This window comes from Palaemon carinicauda, chromosome 30, assembly GCF_036898095.1.
Source record: "Palaemon carinicauda isolate YSFRI2023 chromosome 30, ASM3689809v2, whole genome shotgun sequence".
NCBI lineage: Eukaryota > Metazoa > Arthropoda > Malacostraca > Decapoda > Palaemonidae > Palaemon > Palaemon carinicauda.
Window position 1 is genome coordinate 71,815,621 of NC_090754.1, and position 24,938 is coordinate 71,840,558.

Sequence of the window (24,938 nt, forward strand, 5' to 3'; positions counted from 1 at the left end):
CCGTCTAATGTCGCGCCCCAGCCTACGTCCAATGCGTCCGAGAAGAGAACGTGGTTGGGAGTCTGAACAGCCAGGGGCAGACCCTCTCTGAGGCTGATACTGTCCTTCCACCATGTCAGGCAAGACTTCATTTTCTCGGAAATGGGGATCGAGACTGCTTCTAGCGTCTTGTCCTTTTTCCAGTGAAATGCTAGGTGATATTGAAGAGGACGGAGGTGTAGTCTTCCTAATGACACGAACTGTTCCAGGGATGATAGCGTCCCTATCAGACTCATCCACTTCCTGACTGAACATCGTTCCTTCTTCAGCATGTTCTGGATGCATAACTGGGCTTGGCTTGTTCTGGGGGCCGACGGAAAAGCCCGAAAAGCTAGACTGTGAATCTCCATCCCTAAATATACAGTGATACCTCGGTAGTCGAACGACTCTATACTCGAACAATTCGGAGTTCGACCAAAATTTTCGAGAAATTTTTGCTGCGGTGCTCGACCAAAAATTCGGTACTCGACCAGCCGAACACGTGACGACCGCATGGGCTTTGTGATGATCGCGCCATCTCGGCCACTCTCGCTTGTTCGGGAAGCATCAGTTCTCTCGAGAGCGTCACTCAGACAACGCGCGATCAGCATTCGTTGTGATTTAGTGATTTTCAGTGCTTTTAATTGCTTTTTTAGCTTTCATAATGAGTCCCAAGAAAGTAATGAGTGTTAAGGGGAAGGAGAAGAGGAAAACAGTGCGAACAACGATCGAGTTGAAGAAGGAAATTATAGCGAAATATGAGAATGGTGTACGAGTGTCCGATTTAGCGGTAGAATACGGAATGGCGAAGTCGACCATTTCTACGTTTTTAAAGCATAAAGAAATGATTAAGAAGGCGAATGTTGCAACGGGAGTTACGGCGGTAACTAAGCAAAGGCCACAAGTGATTGAGGAGATGGAAAAGTTGCTTTTAATATTTATTAAAGAAAAACAGTTGGCCGGGGAAAGTGTTAGTGAAGCGTTCATTTGTGAAAAAGCGTTGCATATCTATGAAGAATTAGTGAAGAAAAGTCCGAGTACCAGTGAAAGTGATTCATTTACATTTAAAGCGAGCAGGGGTTGGTTTGAAAAGTTTCGTAATAGAACAGGTATTCGTAATAGAACAGGTATTCATCATTTTCGAAGAATACTGCAGAGGAGGAAGAAACAATTAACAATAGACCAGTTTTTCACAAAAGAAAAGAAAGCTGCTACATCAAAGCCTGTTTCTCCTCCAAAGAAGAGACAAAGAAGAGAAGAAACCCCTGAAATAGATCTGCCCACCCTTTCATTGGAGAGAGAAACAACTCCTGAAGGAGAACTACCCCGCCACATCATGGAAGGGGACTCTCCTTCCAAGCAGTAACCTCCCCCTTCCATCCTCTCCACATCCATCCCTGTATGCCATCGAACCGCTGCTCAAAGGTATGTTCACTACAGTACAGAAAATGGTTTAAAATTGTTTTATTTTAGTACAGTAAATGGTTTAAAATTGTTTTATAGGATTTTCTGACCAATTTCATACACATTTAGATAATTATTGTTGTTTAGGTACACGTTTTATTAATATTTTGGGCCTGTTCGAGTGCTTGGGAACGGAATAGAATATATACCATTATTTCTTATGGGGAAAAAAAATTCGGTACTCGAACAAATCGGAGGTCGAACACGGATCTCGAACGGATTATGGTCGAGTACCGAGGTATCACTGTACAATAGTTTGGGATGGGACCACTTGTGACTTTTCCATATTGACAAGGAGACCCAATTCCTTGGTCAGATCTAGAGTCCACTTTAGATCCTTCAGACAGCGACGACTGGAAGCTCTGAGAAGCCAGTCGTCCAAATAGAGGGAGGCTCGGATGTCCGCTAAATGAAGGAATTTGGCTACATTCCTCATCAGCCTCGTAAAAACAAGAGGAGCTGTGCTTAGGCCAAAGCACAGGGCTTGAAACTGGTAGACAACCTTTTCGAAAACGAATCTTAGAAAAGGTTGGGAGTCCGGGTGGATGGGGATGTGGAAGTAGGCGTCCCTTAGGTCTAACGAGACCATCCAGTCTTCCCTTCTGACCGCTGCTAGAACCGACTTTGTGGTCTCCATGGAGAACGTCTGCTTTGTGACAAAGACATTCAGCGCACTGACGTCTAGCACCGGCCTCCACCCTCCTGTCTTCTTTGACACCAAGAAGAGACGGTTGTAGAATCCCGGGGTTTGATGGTCCAGGACTTTGACTACCGCTCCCTTCTCTAGTAAGAGAGACACTTCCTGTTTCAATGCTCGTCTCTTGTCTTCCTCTCTGTACCTGGGAGAGAGATCGATGGGAGACGTTGCGAGAGGGGGTTTTCGTACAAACGGGATCTTGTACCCCTCTCTGAGCAACTTCACAGATTGTGCATCTGCGCCTCTCTTTTCCCAGGTCTGCCAGAAGTTCTTGAGTCTGGCTCCCACTGCTGTCTGAAGAAGCTGGCAGTCAGACTCTGCCCTTAAAGGACTTGGTTCCTTTCTTCTTTCCACGTCTCCCTTCGGCACGAGCACCTCCTCTGCTGGAGGCTCTGCCACGAAAGGGCGGAATAAAACGGGACGCTGGAGTGTCCATCCTTGGTCTAGCTGACAAGGTAGGCAAAGGGGTGGCTTTGCGAGCAGAGGACGCAACAAGATCGTGAGTATCCTTCTGTATCAAAGAAGCGGCAATCTCCTTAATCAGGTCCTCTGGAAAAAGGCACTTGGAAAGAGGAGCAAACAGAAGTTCGGATCTCTGGCATGGTGTAACTCCAGCTGAAAGGAATGAGCATAGGTTCTCACGCTTCTTAAGGACTCCGGACACAAAAGATGCAGCAAGCTCATTAGACCCATCACGTACGGCCTTGTCCATGCAGGACATGATGAGCAAGGAAGTCTCCTTCTCTGTCGGAGAGATCTTTCTGCTTAGAGCTCCTAGACACCAGTCTAAAAAGTTAAAAACCTCGAAGGCTCTAAATATACCTTTCAAAAGGTGGTCCAGGTCCGAAGATGACCAACATATCTTTGAGCGTCTCATGGCTAGCCGGCGGAGAGAGTCTACAAGACTTGAGAAGTCGCCCTGGGCAGAGGCAGGAACTCCCAAGCCGAGAACTTCTCCCGTGGCATACCAGACGCTCGATCTAGAAGAGAGTCTAGCAGGGGGAAACGTAAAGGCTGTCTTCCCTAAACTCTTTTTGGACTGCATCCATTCTCCTATCACTCGTAAAGCTCTCTTGGACGAGCGTGCGAGGACGAGTCTAGTAAAGGCAGGAGTGGTTGACGGCATGCCTAACACAAACTCAGACGGAGGAGAGCGCAGAGCCACAGACACAAACTGGTCCGGAAACATCTCTTTGAACAGGGCCAAAACTTTCCTAAAGTCCAAAGAGGGTTGCGTAGACTTAGGCTCGTCCAGTTCTGAATGCGGTTCATCTACGTGTGCAGCACCATCATCATCAGAAAGTCCCTCATCCGAGTATTGAGGAGGAAGCGGCAACGGAGTGGGTAACGGCTGGTTAGCTGAGTCCGGTCGCACGGGTGCATGCGTGACTGAGCCGGACGCAACGTCATGGAACTGTTGCCCAGTTTGTGAGCTGGCAACAACCATAGCAGCACGGGGACGCACAGCGTCTACTCCAGACTGTCTAGACTGATGTGGGTGAGCAGTGGCAACCACACTGGGTTGCGGAGGTTGACGCACCGCGTCAAAACAAAACAACTCTGACGGTTGTTGAACCTCACGAACGTCAACGGATACCTCCGTGCGTCGCTGAACGTCAACATGCGGCTGGCAGATCACACTGGAACGCATGGGTGGCGGAACTCTCTCAACTGGAGTGCGAGAGAAGGTTACCTCAGCATCCCCAGGACGCACAACCGAGCGTGTGGGTGGTTGTAGGCAAGGAGCTGCACTAGCTGGTGCGGCAGCAACCTTCTCCGCATGAAAGTCCTGCATAAGCGACGTTAGTTGAGACTGCATGTCTTGCAGTAAAGACCACTTAGGGTCTACAGGAGCAGGTGCAGCGACAGACGGTGTAACTGTCTGAAGCGGTACCGCTTTGCCTCTCTTAGGAGGTGAGCAGTCATCGGATGACTGCAGCGAGTCCGAACTGACCCAGTGGCTACAGCTGGGCCGTTGGACTTGCGCGGAAGGGACCGACTTGCGCTTTAACGGTCGTGAGACCTTGGTCCATGGTTTCTTGCGAGAAACACCTTCCGAAGACGAGGTATAAATGGGCTCTCTCGTCTTTGTTAGGCAGGGGCGATCTTGGGTAGATACGCCCGATACCACGGAGGGAACGTCTGTTCGCTGATTAAAGCCTCTCGAACCCATTTGTCGTACGACATTGCTTCTCCCCTGGACTTGGGAGCTTGCAAGAGGTCCCGGACTAGGAGGACGACAGGCACGAACAGACGAACCCTCAAGTGCAACACTATCCACAACACTATCACTCACTTTAACACTTCCCACTGCACTTTTACACTTCAGCTCCTTCACATCCGCCATGAGCTGGTTACGGTCACTAGCCAGGGACTCAACTCTCTCACCCAGAGCTTGGATGGCACGCATCATATCAGCCATCGAAGGTTCCTGAGTGCCAGAAGGGGGGTTAGGAGCAACCACTACAGGGGAAGGAATAGGTTGTGGGGCATGAGGAGAGGAAATGTCAATAGAACGAGAGGAACTTCTCCTAACTCTATCTCTCTCTAGCCTACGTGTATACTTTTGGAATTCGATAAAATCGAATTCCGAAAGCCCAACGCACTCCTCACATCGATCTTCCAATTGACAGGTTTTATCCCGACAATTGGAACAAACAGTGTGAGGGTCGATAGAGGCCTTCGGAAGATGCCTTGAACAGTCCCTAGCATTGCACTTCCTAAATTTTGGGACTTGTGAAGGGTCAGCCATTTTGAATTGGTCAAAGGGGAATTCAAAAACTATCAAAAAGTCATCAACAAAGAATCCGTAATCAAAAAGAGTTCAAGGAATTGCGAAGAGAAAGCCTGCACAGCGAAAGCTCAAAACTAGAATAGTGTACTTCACCAATTAGTTGTGAAAACAAATCCAGTTTAGCAACAGCGAATAGCACGTCTTGTCGGTAGCACGACAGAGAGAAAATTGAGTTCTTTGTTTACATTGAGTACTGGGTATCTGGACGACAGATGGCGCTGTTGGGTACACCCGCAACCTGTGTAGCGATCGCTGGCGAATTTTACCTTAGAGTTTTCTGTCGAGCAACAGAGTTGCAGCTATTATAATCACCGGCTAAGTTAAATATTGAAAAATAAAAATTAATTTAAAAATTTGTGATTTGTTCCCACACGAAGACAAACCTTCATCCCTTAATACAAGAATTATCCTCGGGAGGGAAGAAGTCCTGATAGACAAACTGGCTGGTTTATAAAACCTGGAAATGCTAAAGCTCTTTGGTCCTGTACAGGAGTGAGAATAATGACTCCTTAAACCTCCCAACTGTGGCCATTAAGATAAGTACAGTGCTAGGTCAGGTCACTATGAAGAACTAGTAAATGGTCAAGGAAAATCTATATCTGTGTAGAGATAAAGTATGAGAAATGGGTTTGCATACATTTGGCCATACTCCCCATTGTTTAGGAGGATGGGGAGGGGGAATTTCTGAACAAAATTTAATTATTAAGGAAAGTTGCTCACTCTTCTACATCTAGCATATGATTCAGCAAATAATGCAGTGACTGCTGCACCCCAAGAAAGGCCAGTCGACATTTTGTCTCATTCTAACCTTACATCACTACGGTTATTTTAGACGAGATGCTTCTTGTCCCGTGAAGGGGCTGGGTTTGCTACACAGTTTGTTGAGCAACTACCACTGTACTAAGAATGATGGTATCTAGGAACATGCAGGTATACTTCCAAAGGTAACAAGGTTCTGTTGTTATCCTACTCAAGTCTTCAAGAATTGTATTCCTGACAGGTTCTTCCTGAGAAATGGAATGGTCCTTTCATCTCCTCGTCTGCAGGGATAAGACATTTGATTGTCTTACAACACTGGGGATTGTCATGCCACTACCTGGCGACATAGTTCTGTATTCCTACTCCAACAAACCCGAAGGAAAGGGAAATGCTGGTTATTGCTTCAGGAACTACAAGAGCAATTGCTTGGGAGAAGCCTTTAAGGAACTAGCCTCTAAGACAGAGAAAGATGTCCGGTAGCCGACACACAGAGCAAAGACCTTAGTAATTGTAGCTTAAGTCTTGAGGAGTTCTGGTTACATAGTTAACGGGCTAAAGTTAGGTGTTGTAGGGTCGATGATTCTCTCAACATCCTTCGTAAACCCTAAGACATTCGCCACCTGATCCGCAAATGGACTAAGAAAATTCCCTGAGCATTAGCTACTCTCCTTCAATAACTTAACTGCTTTTGAATCTCATGCTTTCCCAGGCTAAAGGGCACGGCGGGCCTTATTCTCTGGAAAGCAACAGGGAGAGTGTACCACCATGCTGTGCATATCAGCATCACGCGAGTGTCTGTCCTTTAGTTGGAAAGGAGTCTTGCCAAAAATTGTGCTAGCACAATGTATCTTCATAGTAACTGTACTAGTGGGACCTGAGAAGTCCGCTATTCCAATCCTTTATCATGGAACAAGTGTCGGAAGATCTTATGTTCTAGACCAGAATCTGAGCATGACAAAACCTAGGTGCTGTGATATAGTCTGGAGTATTGGAAGATCTCTGGGATGGGAGAGCTAGGAAGAAACAGATGATAGGAGATAGGTAAATTACTTCCTTGGTGACTTGAAAGTAACAATCACCTGTGGAAAGAGCACAAGTTCCAATTCTGTGGTCATTAATCATGTGATTCACTATCATAGCTTGCAGTCAATTACATGGGAAACGACAATAGTGGAGAACAAATGTGAGGAATCCTGTCTAGAAGGGAGAAGAAAGTAATCGGACTATTCCAGTGAAGACGAAACACAAAGAGAAGACCACAAGGAAATTTCAGTGCTTGTGAAGGGAAGATCTTGTACGCAGTACAAGCGATGAGAATTATATTAAGTGTCTTTCGCTGATATCGAAGACTGGAAAAGCTAGAATGAAGCAGCAGCCAGAAGCTATGTAACCTGAAAGTCACTAAAGAATGGGGGCTTGGGATCCAACCACAAGAAGTCTCAATAGCACATACAAGACCTATCCCATAGGGACTGATCAGGCAAGGATCCCACAAGCGATGAAGGGCACATAGAGTCCAGTGGCGATATGGAAGTTCTGAATTGTGGTGATCATGTGGACTGTGATCATGCCTGTGATGGTCATGTCATGGGATCAGTCAGCTGGTACGAGGCCGTCTGATCATATGCGCCACCCAACTCCTTCTGCTGGGTTTTTGCATAGCAGAACAAAAAGTACTGACATTGTCTTCCCAAAAGGAAACGTTCTTGGTACTGTTGGTAATACTCTTAATAATTTTCAAAGCATTGGAGACACCAAACTGTCCAGGAAATATCCAGGGGTTGTCAATGTCCTGACTATTACCATGTATCAAAACATATTCCCGAGGACGTTACTGTTCCCAATACGAACCTCTCGCTTTGCAAGCATGGTGAGAGATGATACTGCTAGAGATATCGGGTCCTTTTGACTGGCCAGACAGCCCTACACTGGATCCCTCTCTCTGGTTATGGCTCATTTTTCTTTTACCTACTCATACACTGAATAGTGTGGCCTATTCTTTCCACACTCTCCTCTGTCCTTATATACCTGACAATACTGAGATTACCAAACAATTCTTCTTCACTCAAGGGGTTAACTACTGCATTGGAATTATTCAATGGCTACTTTCCTCTTGGTAAGAGTAGAAGAAACTCTTTAGCTATGGTAAGTAACTCTTCTAGGAGAAGTACACTCCAAAATTAAACCACAGCCTCTGTACCATGGTCTTCCATTGTCTTGGGGTAGAGTTTTCTTGCTTGCGTGTACAGTACACTTGGCCACACTATTCTAACTTATTTTCTCGTCTAATTTTTTTTGAAGTTTTTATAGTTTATATATGAAAGATCTATTTTAATGTTACAATTCTTATATTATTTTATCTTAACTGTTCATTACTTCTTTTATAGTTTGTTTATTTCCTTGTTTCCTATCCTCAATTGGCTATTTTTCTCTGTTGGAGGCCTTGGGCTTATAGCATCCTACTTTTCTAACTAAGGTTGTAGCTTTGTTAGTAATAATAATATACTTTTTATAATCATTAAATGAGAAAAGATTAACCAGCCCAAAATCAGCTGGCCTGATTGAATTCGGGAGGTCAAAATACTTAGATAAAAATACTGTACTTATATTAAAGGTAATAATAAAATATAAAATAAATATATATAAAATATAGCATAAGAACAAGTTTTATAAAAGTCTGTGATAAATAGAAATGTCAATTTAAATTATAAAACATATTTCTTAAAAAAGTTAAATTAAAAAAAAAAAACAAAGAAATCCTACTCAGATAAAATGCCCCAAAAAATTTCCTGCCCAAATATCTTTCTTTATTAAAAACTTTACAATTGCTAAAAACATGTTGTATGGTTAAATTACTCGCAAAGTCTGACAGTTACTTCAGAGCGAAAGACCTGAAAAGGGGGTACAACACAGTCTCCATTACAATGACCTCAGGAAAGTAAAAGTAAGACAGAATCATAACTTGTCCTGTCCTGGCCTGGTGACATGACACAGGAGCACCCAGAGCTCACTCTTTTCTCATTCCCCAAAAAGACAAGGAAGGGTGTCTTTAACAAAAGATCCTTGCATCTGATATCTCCAACGGTTCATAAGGAGAATTGAGCCAGAAGAACTCTGTTCACGTCCCATGACGGGGGAACACTGGGCTCTAGGGCAAGCAATGGAGAATGATCAAACCTGATCCCTGAAAACACAAAATATTAAAATCTTAGGAAGTCTAGCCTTAACCACATATGACAACATCAATTGATAACCTTTCATACATGGGAGAGACAGACCCTTGTCTTGATGGAGGTGAACCAGAAACCCTGCACTCTTAGGCAAGAAAGGTCAGGGACTCAGGGAGATGAATGCCCTTGTGTCTTTCACTAACGTCAAAGGACCGCCCAATGAGCCTGATAGACTTGATGAGTGGGCTTCTTCAATGGCATTTTCTACATGTTCTTCTTCTAGAAGTAGCAGCGAAGACTGACGAATACGAGGCAGAGGAACTTAAAGTTTGCCTTCTAAGAGGACATCCAGAACAACAACAATGCTCCAAAAGGGAAAGAGATCACAAGAGCTTTATAAAATGATACTACACATCCAGGTGATACGTCCTTAGCACCTATCCGAGAACGGAAAGACACTGACAGAAAGAAGAGGGGAGGCGCCACTACCCCTCACACTCTGCAGTAGCATAAACTCCTTCTTCCGACATAGCACAACGATGTTCAAGGAAAGCCAACTTCCCCACTAACATCACCAGGCCACACTCATGAGGAAATAAACAGCAAACAGAAAAGCTGTCTAACAAGCAGAAGATAATGGATATCGGCAGGTTGCACAAAGAACTGACGACAGTTACAGGTATTAGAAAACAACTGCAAAACCTAAATTTCTCCTTAATATCCCTCACACACTACGATCTGCTAACAAATTTAAAAGAAAAGCAAAGGATGAAAACAGCAAGTTGGGAATGCTGGAATTACGTCAGTACTATCCAGTGGCTGAAAACAAAGTGATTACTCAGTGTCCTAGCAAGGGGGTGGGGCTTCACTCTGTAACTACCAACACCTAGTTACAAATTACAACTGCCAATTTCCATCTACACTCGTAACATAATCCTATAAAAGGACGATGTTTGTATTTGCGCAGGAACAAAAAACTTTTTCCCAGGACAGAATTATCACTGAAAATCTAAGACTTCCTTAATATGCCAATTTTCTACATAACTGAAGAAGCAGATTGGATGGATTTCTCAAAAATAAATGTGCAATCAAGAATCACACCAAGAATTTTAAATGAGTTGTATACAGCATTGTTAAAGACATTGTAAATGCAAAGATCAGGATGTTGAAGAGCTACTATCCTCGATGTTCTTGCAATCATACTTTGAGCTATCAGGTCTCAGCAAGTTGATTAAAAATGATATTTTAATTATAAAATAAATTTTTGAATATACTTACCCGGTGAATATATAATAGCTGCAACTCTGTTGCTCGACAGACACATACAGTAAAAACTCGCCAGCGATCGCTATACAGGTTGCGGGTGTGCCCACCAGCGCCAACTGTCGGCCAGATACCACTCTCGATGTAAACAAAACCTCAATTTCTTCTCATCCCACTGCGTCTCTATTGGGGAGGAAGGGAGGGTCGTTTAATTTATATATTCACCGGGTAAGTATATTCAAAAATTTATTTTATAATTAAAATATCATTTTTAAATATTTAACTTAGCCGGTGAATATATAATAGCTGATTCACACCCAAGGAGGTGGGTAGAGACCAGAGTTAAATATGTTTACATCGTATAAGCTAAGAGTTTTTTATTTCATTTTGACAGTTATCAATATAACAAAACCAAAATAAATAGGTACCTGGTAAGGAAGTCGACTTAGACGATTACTCTGCCTTGTAAGTACGTCTTCCTTACGGAGCCCAGCGATCCTCTTAGGATGCTGACAGACCCCCAGGAGCTGAAGTATCAAGGGCTGCAACCCATACAACAGGACCTCATCAAACCCCTAATCTGGGCGCTCTCAAGAAATGACTTTGACCACCCGCCAAATCAACCAGGATGCGAAAGGCTTCTTAGCCTTCCGGACAACCCATAAAAACAACATTAAAACATTTCAAGAGACAGATTAAAAGGATATGGAATTAGGGAATTGTAGTGGTTGAGCCCTCACCCACTACTGCACTCGCTGCTACGAATGGTCCCAGTGTGTAGCAGTTCTCGTAAAGAGACTGGACATCTTTCAAGTAAAATGACGCGAACACTGACTTGCTTCTCCAATAGGTTGCGTCCATGATACTTTGCAGGGATCTATTTTGCTTAAAGGCCACGGAAGTTGCTACAGCTCTAACCTCGTGCGTCTTAACCTTAAGCAAAGATCGGTCTTCCTCACTCAAGTGTGAATGAGCTTCTCGTATTAACAATCTGATAAAATATGACAAAGCATTCTTTGACAAAGGCAAGGATGGTTTCTTAACCGAACAACATAACGCTTCTGATTGTCCTCGTAAAGGTTTAGTACGAGCTAAGTAGAACTTAAGAGCTCTAACAGGGCATAAGACTCTTTCTAGTTCATTGCCTACAATCTCCGATAAGCTAGGAATATCGAAAGATTTTGGCCAAGGACGAGAAGGTAGCTCATTTTTGGCTAGGAAACCAAGTTGCAGAGAACAAGTAGCTTTTTCTGACGAAAACCCGATGTTCTTGCTGAAGGCATGAATCTCACTGACTCTTTTAGCCTAGGCTAAGCATACCAGGAAAAGAGTCTTAAGAGTGAGATCTTTCAGGGAGGCTGACTGTAAAGGCTCAAACCTGTCTGACATGAGGAATCTTAGGACCACGTCTAAATTCCACCCAGGAGTAGCCAAACGACGCTCCTTAGAGGTCTTGAAAGACTTAGGGAGGTCTTGCAGATCTTTATTGTTGGAAAGATCTAAGCCTCTATGCCGGAAGACCGAGGCCAACATGCTTCTGTAGCCCTTGATAGTAGGAGCTGAAAGGGATCGTACTTTTCTCAGGTATAAGAGAAAATCAGCTATTTGGGCTACAGAGGTACTGGTCGAGGATACGGAAACTGACTTGCACCAGTCTCGGAAGACTTCCCACTTCGATTGGTAGACTCTAATGGTAGACGTTCTCCTTGCTCTAGCAATCGCACTGGCTGCCTCCTTCGAAAAGCCTCTAGCTCTCGAGAGTCTTTCGATAGTCTGAAGGCAGTCAGACGAAGAGCATGGAGGCTTTGGTGTACCTTCTTTACGTGTGGCTGACGTAGAAGGTCTACTCTTAGAGGAAGACTTCTGGGAACGTCTACTAGCCATCCAAGTACCTCGGTGAACCATTCTCTCGCGGGCCAGAGGGGAGCAACTAACGTCAACCTTGTCCCTTCGTGAGAGGCGAATTTCTGCAGTACCTTGTTGACATTCTTGAATGGTGGGAATGCGTAAAGATCTAGATGTGACCAATCTAGGAGGAAGGCATCTATATGTATTGCTGCTGGGTCCGGGACTGGAGAGCAATAGATTGGAAGCCTCTTGGTCAGCGAGGTTGCAAAGAGATCTATGGTGGGTTGACCCCAAGTCGCCCAAAGTCTCTTGCACACATCCTTGTGGAGGGTCCATTCGGTTGGAATTACTTGACCTTTCCGACTGAGACAATCTGCTAGGACGTTCAAGTCGCCCTGGATGAACCTCGTTACTAGGGAGATGCCTCGATCTTTTGACCAGATGAGCAGGTCCCTTGCGATCTCGTACAAAGTCAGTGAGTGGGTACCTCCCTGTTTGGAAATGTACGCCAAGGCCGTGGTGTTGTCCGAGTTTACCTCCACCACCTTGCCTCGAAGGAGATTCTCGAAGCCTATCAAGGCCAGATGAACCGCCAAAAGCTCCTTGCTGTTGATATGCATGCTCCTCTGACTCGAGTTCCACAGACCTGAGCATTCCCGACCGTCCAGCGTCGCGCGACGCCCCAGCCCAAGTCCGATGCGTCCGAGAAGAGAACGTGGTTGGGTATCTGAACTGCCAGGGGAAGACCCTCTCGTAGGCTGATATTGTCCTTCCACCAAGTCAGACAAGACTTTATCTTTTCGGAAATCGGGATCGAGACCGCCTCTAGCGTCTTGTCCTTTTTCCAGTGAAAAGCCAGATGGAATTGAAGAGGACGGAGGTGTAGCCTTCCTAGCGAGACAAATTGCTCCAGGGATGACAGCGTCCCTACCAGACTCATCCACAGCCTGACTGAGCAGCGTTCTTTCTTCAGCATCTTCTGGATGGAGAGCAGGGCTTGATCTATTCTGGGGGCCGACGGAAAAGCCCGAAAAACTTGACTGTGAATCTCCATCCCTAAATACAGAATAGTTTGGGATGGGACCAGCTGTGACTTTTCCAAATTGACTAGGAGTCCCAATTCCTTGGTCAGATCTAGAGTCCAATTGAGATCCTTCAGACAGCAATGACTGGAAGAGGCTCTGAGAAGCCAGTTGTCCAAATAAAGGGAGGCTCGGATGTCCGATAAGTGGAGGAATTTTGCCACATTCCTCATAAGCCTCGTAAACACGAGAGGAGCTGTGCTTAGGCCAAAGCACAGGGCCCGAAACTGGTACACCACATCTTCAAAGACGAATCTCAGAAAGGGTTGGGAGTCTGAGTGAATGGGGATGTGGAAGTAGGCGTCCCTTAGGTCTAGAGAGACCATCCAGTCTTCCTTTCTGACCGCTGCTAGGACTGACTTTGAGGTCTCCATGGTAAAATTCGTCTTTGTGACAAAGACATTCAGAGCACTGACGTCTAGCACCGGTCTCCAACCTCCTGTCTTCTTTGATACTAGGAAGAGACGGTTGTAAACCCCAGTGATTGAAGGTCCGAGACTTTGACCACCGCTCCCTTCTCTAGCAAAAGAGACACTTCCAGTTTCAGGGCTTGTCTCTTTTCTTCCTCTCTGTACCTGGGAGAGATCGATGGGGGACGTCGCTAGAGGGGGTTTGCGTACAAAAAGGGATTTTGTACCCCTCTCTGAGCAACCTCACAGATTGTTGATCTGCTCCTCTCTTCTCCCAGGCTTGCCAGAAGTTCTTGAGTCTGGCACCTACTGCTGTCTGAAGTTGCGGGCAGTCAGACTCTGCCCTTAGAGGACTTGGATCCTTTTCTCTTCCCTCTCTTCCCTTCGGCACGAGCACCTCCCCTGCTGGAGGCTCTGCCACGAAAGGGCGGGATAAACCGAGACGCTGGAGTGTCTATCCTAGGTCTAGCAGACAATGCAGGCAAAGGGGGAGCTTTGCGAGCCGAGGACGCAACTAGATCGTGGGTGTCCTGCACTAAAGACAAGGCAATTTCCTTAACCAAGACTTCAGGAAACAGGCACTTAGACAAGGGCGCAAAGAGTAGCTCGGATCTTTGGCATGGCGTCACTCCAGCAGACAGGAAAGAGCATAGAGACACTCGTTTCTTCAGGACTCCGGACATGAATGAAGCGGCAAGTTCGTTGGACCCATCACGGACGGCCTTGTCCATGCAGGACATAATGAGTAAGGAAACATCCTTATCAGCAGAAGAGATTTTCCTACTCAGGGCTCCTAAACACCAGTCTAGGAAGTTAAAGACTTCGAACGCCCTAAATATACCTTTAAGAAGGTGGTCCAGGTCCGAGGGTGACCAACAAATCTTCGAGCGTCTCATGGCAAGGCAGCGGGGAGAGTCTACAAGACTTGAGAAGTCGCCCTGGGCAGAGGCAGGAACTCCCAAGCCGAGAACTTCTCCCGTGGCATACCAGACGCTCGATCTAGACGAGAGTTTAGATGGGGGGAAGCCAAATGCTGTCTTCCCTAAACTCCTCTTGGTCTCTAACCAATCGCCTAACAGCCGTAAAGCTCTCTTGGATGAGCGAGAGAGAACGAGTTTAGTAAAGGCAGGCATGGTAGTAGGAACGCCTAAGACAAACTCTGACGGCGGCGAACGAGGAGCCACAGAAATAAAGTGATCAGGGAACAACTCTTTAAACACAGCCATGACTTTTCTAAAGTCCAAGGATGGTTGAACTGCTTTAGGCTCATCAAGTTCTGAAGGTTGATCCTCAGGATGTGGTTCAGCAACGTCCTCATCTGACAACTGATGAGAGAACGGCAAAGGTGTGGGCAACGTTTGACTCGCAGAGTCCGGTCGCACTGGTGCATACGTGACGGAGCCGGACGCAGCGTCCTGGAACTGCTGAACAGTCTGGGAACTGTCAACAACCACAGGTGCGCGAGGACGCACAGCGTCCACCCGAGACTGTTTAGACCGTCTGGGTTGTGCAGTCAACACCATACCGGGTTGCGGAGGTTGACGCACCGCGTCAAAACAAGTCAACTCTGATGGTTGATGAACGTCCTGAACGTCACCACTCACATCAGTGCGTTGCCTAACGTCAACGTGCGGCTGGAAATCCACACTGGGTCGCATCGGTGGAGGTACTACCCCAACTGGTTGACGCGAGAAAGCTACCTCAACGTCAACAGGACGCACAACAGACCGCTTGGATGGTTGATGGCCAGTAGGTTCAACGGAAACCTTCTCCGCATTGTAGTCCTCCATCAAGGACGCAAGCTTGGACTGCATGTCTTGCAGTAACACCCATTTAGGGTCTACGGAAGCAGGTGCGGTAACAGACGGGGTGAGCGAATGAGACGGCACAACTTTGCCTCTCTTAGGCGGCGAGCCGTCATCAGATGACGGCAACGGGTCCGAACTGTCCCAGTGGCTACAACCGGGATGTTGGACTTGTCCTGAAGGGACCGACTTACGCTTTAAAGGTCTGGAGACCTTGGTCCAAGGTTTCTTACGAGAAACACCTTCGGACGACGAGGTAAAAATGGGCTCTCTCGTCTTACGTTGGTAGGGGCGATCTTGGAGAGATACGCCTGATACCATAGAGGGAACGTCTGTTCGCTGATCAAGGCCTCTCGAACCCATGAGTCGTACGACATTGCTTCTCCCCTGGGCTTGGGAGCTTGCAAGAGGTCCCGGACTAGGTGGACGACAGGCACGAACAGACGAACCCTCGAGCGCAACACTGTTCACAACACTTTGAGAAACACTAGGCACTTTAACACTTTCCGCCGTGGCACTTTGGCACTTGAGTTCCTTTACGTCCGCCATGAGTTGATTTCGGTCACTTGCTAAGGCCTCAACTCTCTCCCCCAAGGCATGAATAGCACGCATCATGTCTTGCATCGACGGTTCCTGAGTGCTAGGAGGGGTGTTAGGAACAACCACTACAGGGGAAGGATTAGGTTCAGGGGCATGTGGAGAGGAAAAATCTACCGACCTAGAAGAACTTCTCCTTACCCTATCTCTCTCTAGTCTGCGTGTATATTTATCAAATTCGATAAAATCGAATTCCGAAAGGCCCACGCATTCCTCACACCGATCTTCCAATTGACAGGTTTTACCCCGACAATTGGAACAAACAGTGTGAGGGTCGAGAGAAGCCTTGGGAAGATGCCTATGACAGTCCCTAGCATTACATTTTCTGAACTTGGGAACTTGAGAAGGGTCAGCCATTTTGAATTAGTCAAGGGAAAATTCAAAAAAACGATCTAAGTCATCAACAATTAATCCGATTCAAAAAAGAGTTCAAGGATTTATTTGAAGAAAAACACCTGTACTGCGAAAGCTCAAACCAAATTAAAGTACTTCACCAAATATGATGGGAAAAACTCCAGGTTCAAGAGCGAGTAAAGTACGTCTTGTCGACACGTCGACAGAGAAGAAATTGAGGTTTTGTTTACATCGAGAGTGGTATCTGGCCGACAGTTAGCGCTGGTGGGCACACCCGCAACCTGTATAGCGATCGCTGGCGAGTTTTTACTGTATGTGTCTGTCGAGCAACAGAGTTGCAGCTATTATATATTCACCGGCTAAGTTAAATATTTAAAACTTTGTTTTATCCTACCCAATCAAAGATGAAATTTTACACAAAATATTTAATGTACAGTAAACTACTTCAAAATATCTTTAAGAAGACCTGCATTCTAAATGCAACACGTGTATTCACTTTACCTTGGATTTCTTTTTTTCAGGAGATGCTATTTCCTCCATTTTTGGTATATCCTGCTCAAAATAGTCATTGTCCTTCCTTTTTTTCTTCTTCTTGTTGAAACTCCTACATCCATCTTCAACAGTCAAATTATTTTCTTCTTTTTGTTCACTTTCTACATGGATTTCGTCTGCACTTGTATCATGTTTCCTTTTCTTTTTCTTTTTTTTATGAGGAGTTTCACAAGCACTCACATCCGCATCACCATTGGCACCATTTTCCCTTACACCTGAATTACTTGCATCACAAGAATCATAAGAATGTCTCTTACTTTTTTTCTTTTTCAAAGGAGTTACGCTGCTCTCTTCACCATCTTGCAAACTGACATTTGAAATATCATTGCTATGTTCGCCTACATTTAACGGATCACTACCTTCAAGAGTTTTATCACTGTGCTTCTTCTTTTTTTTCTTTGGAATATGATCCTCATTCATTGTCTCTGCACTAACATCCAGCGATAGTTTAACCATATTCCTTTTTGTGTTACCTCAGAGAGCCACTTAATCTAGATGACCTGAAAGTAGAGTATTTTAATTCTTTTTTTCCATGAAATCAGATTAGTATACATCTTATAATTTTTAACGGTTGATTAAACTAAACAAAAATCCGTAGTAAATTGATGGTAAAAAAAATTTTGTTTAGCCAGCATACACACAACACATCTATGAATGCTGTGTAATCATAGTAAAAAAAGGGACAATTGAGAAAGCAACACTGTACAATGAAATTAGATGAAAAATTTAGGCTACCCCTACCTTCAATTCAGCTATCCCAGAGTACTTCAAGAATTGTGATCACTACAGGTAATTTACTTTTTATCTAACTTACTTTTATTTTGTGTATCTATAATTTATTGTCTTTACTTTTCTATTACAAATAGAAAATTTACCCAAGATGTAAATCTATGTTATGTAACAAATGTATGTCATAACTAAAATAGGACAGGCATCTAACTGGAATTACGTTACATTCACTTTCACTAAAAAAGAAAAAAAAGATATATGTTATCTTCTAAATTTGTTATTTACATTTAATTACGCAAATTGCACATTCATTGGTTCCCACTAAATTTTGTTTTTGTTTTCTCAAGTTAAGGACACAGCTTTTCCTAATTTCAAACAGAATAGCAGCTATGAATATTGTTTGTTTTCTCTTCTTCATTTATAGGTTGTAACTGTAGTTTATATTTGGCAGTATATTTTCTTGAGGATCTTTTCCCCATTGTGAATAAGATTATACTGTACTATGAAAATGTCAGTCTTATGCTACTTTGTTTACTATCATACGATGATTAAAGTAAAAGATGGGGTGAATACTATTACTGTACCGGGTTACTGTAGATGTCGGACAGTACTGCGCAAGAGATAACACATTAGGAATTGCGCCATGCTTCAAGTTGCTGCATAGAACTTCTTACGAAAATTGTTAATGATTGTCGTAAGAAATACGTGCACTTAGTTAATCTTAAATTGTATACATACTATATTGTACAGAACAGTATTACACTACAGAGTGTTTATTAACTAAATACTATATTCTACAATACTGTACAGTACTGTATATAGATGTAGGCTACATATGCGGTTAGTTGCCAAAGTAGTCGAGTCGCCTGAACAAAAACACCGAACACTTATAGTACAGTTAAGCTGTACGGTAGTGATATTACCATACATATATTACACTAATATACACTACAGTATCTACATTATCAGTGAGTATTATATGGTACAGTATTTCTTGATACGAACAACAGTGTTTTGTTATACCGGTAGCCTAATTGTATGATGACTAGTCGGTAAAATTATAGTTTCAGTCAGCGCAATGACTATGTACTGTGGTGTTATGTACTATACTGTAGCTTTATCGTGTCCAATACGTAGTTTACATGTGTACACATGCACTTTACACTTACTGATTTAATTACAAACTATTTATACTGTTATAGAAACCAAGTAAAAATAATATTAGGCAGTAGTTAGTGTGTTAATTGTCTGAGTGTAGCCAATGGACAGTGAGTTGTTAGGTTAGGAGTTATCCCATCCTAGGGCACCAAAGTTGAGCAAATCCGTGCCTGTCTCTGTTACCTAACCCTTGCGAAGAGTGGGGCCTGAATGAAGCTAAAAAGATTTTCTGAATATACATTACATTCCAAGAATGTTACATGATCACTACAATGTTGAGTAAAGACAAAATTAATGACCAATTCATTTTGTTATTTAATAAACAATTGAAATGAAAAAGGGAATGTCAACTCTCAACTTGTATGCTACAAAAGAGGCATTCCGTTTAAGATAAAGCACATCAAATTGAACTGTCGGTTACTTCTAAACGTATGTACATAAATACATACCGTACATACGGTACAATTGCCTACTTTTCATAAATTACTGTACCCTATACAGTGGCATACCTACAATTACTGTATACAGTGATAGTAGATAACAAGTAACACATTTAAAATATATTTCTGCGGTTGGTTTGCGCATTGTCATCAGAATTCTTCCTTATGCTTTCCAAGCATAATTCACAGCAAAATCATAAGTACAAAAGTATCCATAAAAGAGCAGCAAAGAAATCACGAATGCATATCATAAACAAAGATGGTGAACTAACGCTAAAGTTACTCATAATCACTACTCTGCAGCTCAAAGGTAATGACACACCGACATAGGTAAGGTTAAGCAGGAGGTGACTTAGGTTAAGCCATATCTCTTTGATTTAGTATGGGATTGAATTTCATATGAGCTAACCCACGTCGGTAAAATTATAGTTAACGACGGAACAACATTTCGTCCCCCATTATCGTTGAATATAGATTATACATATTTCACTAACTACTTATTTGCGTTGAAGATAAGTGCCATTTTCACAGAAAACAGGCGTGTTTCAATATGAAAAAGCTGTTTTTAAGTAGGAAGGCTTTTCCGTCTGTAAATATAATACCTAAAACCCCCACGTCTGCCATACTATGAGGCTTCTAAAGATTTTCTGTCTCGGTGATTATGAATTTTAAATCGGTCTTGACATTCTACCGATATATTAAAAGTTCTTGAATTGCATAATCTACCCAGTAGCTATCTCAGGTCATAGCAAATCCTCACTAACATTTATCATCCTTGTAAGGTCAGCTATGGGGTGATGATTCGACTGTACACAAAAACCCTTGACAACCTGTAATACCGAGAACTCCACTAGGGTAAAGAGATGCATGTGCGAGCATATCAAAGTAACATTGATAGAAAAAGCAATATATATCTAGTGAATTTTGGCATGGTATATACGATTATCATAATATTTTATGAGTTATTCTAAAAATACAGGCTGACATCTAAGGTAAACTTCTTGAACTGACCAGCCTATGATAATCCCCCTTCAGAGGTTATGATATCTATTAACTAACATAGTATGCCTAGTGAGTAGATTAATCCCATCCATACATTTATAATAAATATCGCCTTATTAAATATCAAAATATATATTATCAAAATGAAGTTATTTACTTGCTTCACGTGGAGAATGTTTGTTGTGAACAGATGGCTGCCTTTTGCTATCAATCAAGTACGATCTTCTCGTTGTGTTTAAGAAAACACTATGTCTACTTTCGTGAATATCACAAGTTCACAACGAATTACGAGAATATTAATATTCATATTACGTAGAAATGAGTGGTACAGGTTTCTTTCAGTGTGAATAAAAATGACATAATTTATTTTAGTTCCTTTTAAAGTTCCTTATGATTTCATACCATTAATTGTCAAATTGAGAGTCCATAGAAATCACCTATGGCAGATAATATTTAAAGTAAATGCGATGTGTTCGTTCATGCGATTGCAAAATGTGAATAAAATCTTTATGAGTGAAACGAAGCAAAATATGAGAACGGTATTAAAGTTATTTCAAAGAAGAATCGACTCTGTTAACTAAAGAAAACTTTCCAAAGCTTAGTCAATTTAACAGGGAATGGAGGTCAACCGTATCCTTTTTAATATTAAAAATCAACATTCAAAATTGCGTCCATTAAAAGACCCGGGTTCAATAATCTTTTGAAAAGATTAACAATCGATCTGAATTTAACATCAATGAAGTTGGAGTTGTTTTAACTTGAGTGATGCTAGGGCTTACCCTTCCCACAATCTATATTCTAGGATAGCTGGTAGCAATCCATCAGTGTGCTCATTCTGCTAAGTTACTTTGGTATTATGACTAAGCACGATCTGGTGAATTGCTGTCCTCTAAATAAATATTCAGATAGAATACTGTTGGCTCAGCATATTCTGGTACTGCTAGCTTTATGAGCAGCCTTCGTATACATTTTCATTAGATCTTTTACGTATGAATGCAATTCATATTGTAAATTTACTATTATGTGTGAAAGATTTGCGTATTTTTTATGCATGAGTTGGCGAAGATTCTCATTATTATCTTTTAAACATTCATTAAGTTTTTTCAAGTTTTCGTAGTTGTCATGAATCAGCGTATGAACAGAGGATTTAATTTTCATGCTTTCATTCTCGTATTTATTTTTATTGGTGTTTTCCTGTATATCCACGATGAAGTGTAAAGACATTTCCCGTCTTCTTGTGCTTTCCATAAAAAATAAAAACATTCGCTTTGGCTATAGCTATTTAATTTTCACTGTTGAACTTCGGGATGGTAAGGTGACCCGAATAGCAGTGTCACTGGATCCAGCATCAACACATAAACTTTCCATTAACTTAATGTAGACCACCGAAATGTTGTAGGCCTACATGTTAAAAGTTCAAACTTGCAGCGAAGGATTTTTATGTTGAATAGGATGATATATAATTTTTTTCATTGTTTATTTAAGAAAGATCTATTTTAATATTACGGTTCATAAAATATGTTATTTTAATTGTTCAATACTTCTCTTGAAGTTTATTTATTTCTTTTCCTCACTGGGTTATTTTCCCTATTGGAGCCCAATCGGGCTTACAGCACTCTGCTTTTCCAACTAGGCTTGTAGCTTAGCTAATAATAATAATAATCATAATAATAATAATAATAATAATAATAATAATAATAATAATAATAATAATAATAATAATAATATACTCCTGAAGTGGGAGCAGACTGCATTGGGGGATGTAAGCCTATATGGAAGTAACGAAAGGATTTGAATTCTAAAGTACCCTACTAATCCACTCATCATCATCATCTTTTCACATTGAAGCAAAGGGCCTCAGTTAGATTTCGACAGTCGTCTCTATCTTTAGCGTTCAATTCAATACTTCTCCATTCATTATCTGCTACTTCACTTATTACTATAACAAATAATTCGAAGAGTCTGAAATTGGGAATGTTGGTTAATTCAGGCCAAAACGTGGTTCTTCGTACAATCAACGTGCATAGGCCTATTTGTTTTCTTCCCGGTGGATTACAATTTTGCTTCTCTTATGGACACATTCATCCTGAAGTAAAAATTCATATCTGAATGTCCATATAGACTCAATATTTATGTGTACAGTACAGTGTTTCATTTAGTCTAGTCACCCATTTTAGGTATTGTAAATTTCAGTGGGTTCTTGAAGGTTGCAATATTAGTCAAACTTGTTCTAAAGTTTTTCCTAACGGCAAAGTTCCAGAGACTTGCAATATATCTCTTTAAATAGAGGTATTGTGTATTTAGCTTTCGTATACTGTATCACATTTTTAATTATTAAAAAATATTTCGTTATGGTTGTGTAATATTTTGATTATTCAGGATTGGTTGACTTTTTTTTAGTGGACAGAGGTTCAAAATCAAAAGTGTATATACATATATATATATATATATATATATATATATATATATATATATATATATATATATATATATATATATATATATATATATGTATATATATATATATATATATATATATATATATATATATATATATATATATATATATATATATATATATATAGACAATGTTACTCGATTATCTCTCTCTCTCTCTCTCTCTCTCTCTCTCTCTCTCTCTCTCTCTCTCTCTCTCTCAGTGCCAGATCGCTTCAGTTTTTCAAAACACTATTGTCAATATAAATTGCGTATGAATTAAGTGATCTGTTTCATTAATGTTACTATAATTATTAATATAATATCTTTTTTATTAGTGTTGAAATGTGGATCGACTCTAGCAATCGGAGTTGGGATGGCGTTTCCGGTCGCAGTTGGGTAGCTTCGACCATGTACTACTATTCTTCTTTGTCTAGAGCATTTACCCATCTCTACATGGAATAACCGTTTCATATAAGACTTCTCCATTCTCCTCTTTCCAGAGTATCCTGTTCTCTTAATCCTTTTCCACGTTATATGAGGTTATGTAAGGTCTGGGCATACATTGATCCGTTGGTCAAGGGTCGCCGTCACCTAACGGACCAACTTCCATTAACCTAAATGGGAATCACATACATAACTATCTATTTTCATCTCCCGTGTAATTAAATTTTATCATTTCGTAATGATTTATTTTTTTCCCTAGTCTTTATGCTAATGGCTAATAATAAATGTATTAGCATGTCTCTAATACTATCGGTATATAATGGCTTCACAAGTAGGCCTAGGTGCGAAAAGATTGGGTTCTTTGATAAATAATTAGAAAACCTTAAAGTCCTTACCAGTAAAGACAGACTACGATCCTTTTTCTCTACGCCAGTTTCAGTTAGAGAATTATATATATATATATATATATATATATATATATATATATATATATATATATATATATATATATATATATATATATTGTATATATATATATATATATATGTATATATATTTATTATATATATATATAGGATTGACGAAATTCAAGGATTGACGAAATGTCAAAAATTTAATTAGCAAAAATGTTTTACAATAATTATTAATAAATGATAATTACATCTTGTGCATTAATGAGACCAGATATTCACTTTCAAAGAAATTGTGAAATGATATTGAAATACTTCAGATGTAAGGTACGTGATTATAGATTTTTTATGAAGTTTTTCATCTTTTGAAAAGTGACATTTTCTTTTAGTTTTGTTCTTCTACTATAAAATCAAAAACAGCTCTCTTGCTATTCTATACATCTTTTTAATATTTTCTCCAGGAGATAAGACGAAGTTGAATAGTTTTAACAATTGACAAGAATAAACTGACCTCAATTCACCCAGATGGCGACCAAAGCTCACCCACTCAAACTGACAGTGACAGTTGACATCTGGTTAGACCACGCCCACAACTTCATCTCAGATACGTTCATTGCGTTAAATATATTACTATGGAAGGTAAAAAGTAAAATGTATCAAGTATTCACGTCTTTTTATTTTTACCATAATTGAAAACTACTGTTGTTATTTGTTTTGTTATGGTCTAGCTGTTATTTTGATAAAAACTATAGCATGGATACTTTAAAAGTGCTTAGTGAACTGTATCTTTTAGTGAGCGAAGTTGCAAAATGTTTCGTCATTGTAACTAAGCGCCATTATAAATGTGGAGAAGGTATAAGAGTTGCCAGTTATTAACTTTCGACCCAAAATCACTGAAATTGGGTAACATGACGTTTGTTTCATACTGTACCTACAAACTCTTTCTTCCCTTGCAAACACGGGAAGATTTGCGGGAACTGAAGTCACCCATTTTATCCCTTCAAGTATCATTTAAAATAACATAAAACAAATCGTTTTCACTCAAAAAAAATATGAATTTTTGGAAAACTGACCAAATATAATAAATCATTCGACAAATACATGATTCTGCTTAGTTGGTGTTGACTTTCAGAAAGATCATTTGGTTAATGGTTCGTTTAATCAATATGTTATAGTTTGACGAATAGCAAAACATTACTTGATAAACCTCGATTCTTATTGGTTGCATTTCTTAGTCCGTTTATGAAAGTTAAGTTTTGAATCGCCTGACGCAAGAAAGAAATTAATATATGACATCTTAACATCAAATCAGAGCATGAAGGTTACGTAAGCTAATATATCTGGATGAGGAATTAAATGAGCTTAAGGACAGTTTCAGATTTAGTCCCGTGATAATTGAGGATAAGGCGTATAAGAAAGCTAAAACATATCCAAGGGAGTATTCGTCAGGATAAAGGGATAGACACGAACAAAAATATCACGTCTCTAAGAATAAGCCTAGAA

At 41.3% G+C, this 24,938-nt stretch overlaps 1 protein-coding gene across 2 annotated transcripts in view; it reads right to left on the minus strand.

Moving 5' to 3' along the window:
- The window catches only part of Dbp73D (putative ATP-dependent RNA helicase Dbp73D), an 88,519-nt gene extending 68,099 nt beyond the window's left edge, over positions 1 to 20,420 (minus strand). The window contains exons 1-2 of one of the 2 annotated variants that reach the window (XM_068354045.1): positions 20,300 to 20,420; positions 16,763 to 17,313 (exon numbers count right to left, since the gene is read on the minus strand). In XM_068354045.1, coding sequence (XP_068210146.1) covers positions 16,763 to 17,269 — 507 coding nt within the window. In that variant the 5' untranslated portion in view covers positions 17,270 to 17,313; positions 20,300 to 20,420. The remainder of the gene's footprint in view (positions 1 to 16,762; positions 17,314 to 20,299) is intronic. The other variant, XM_068354046.1, reaches the window with a different exon arrangement.
- Between the last annotated feature and the right edge of the window lie 4,518 nt (positions 20,421 to 24,938).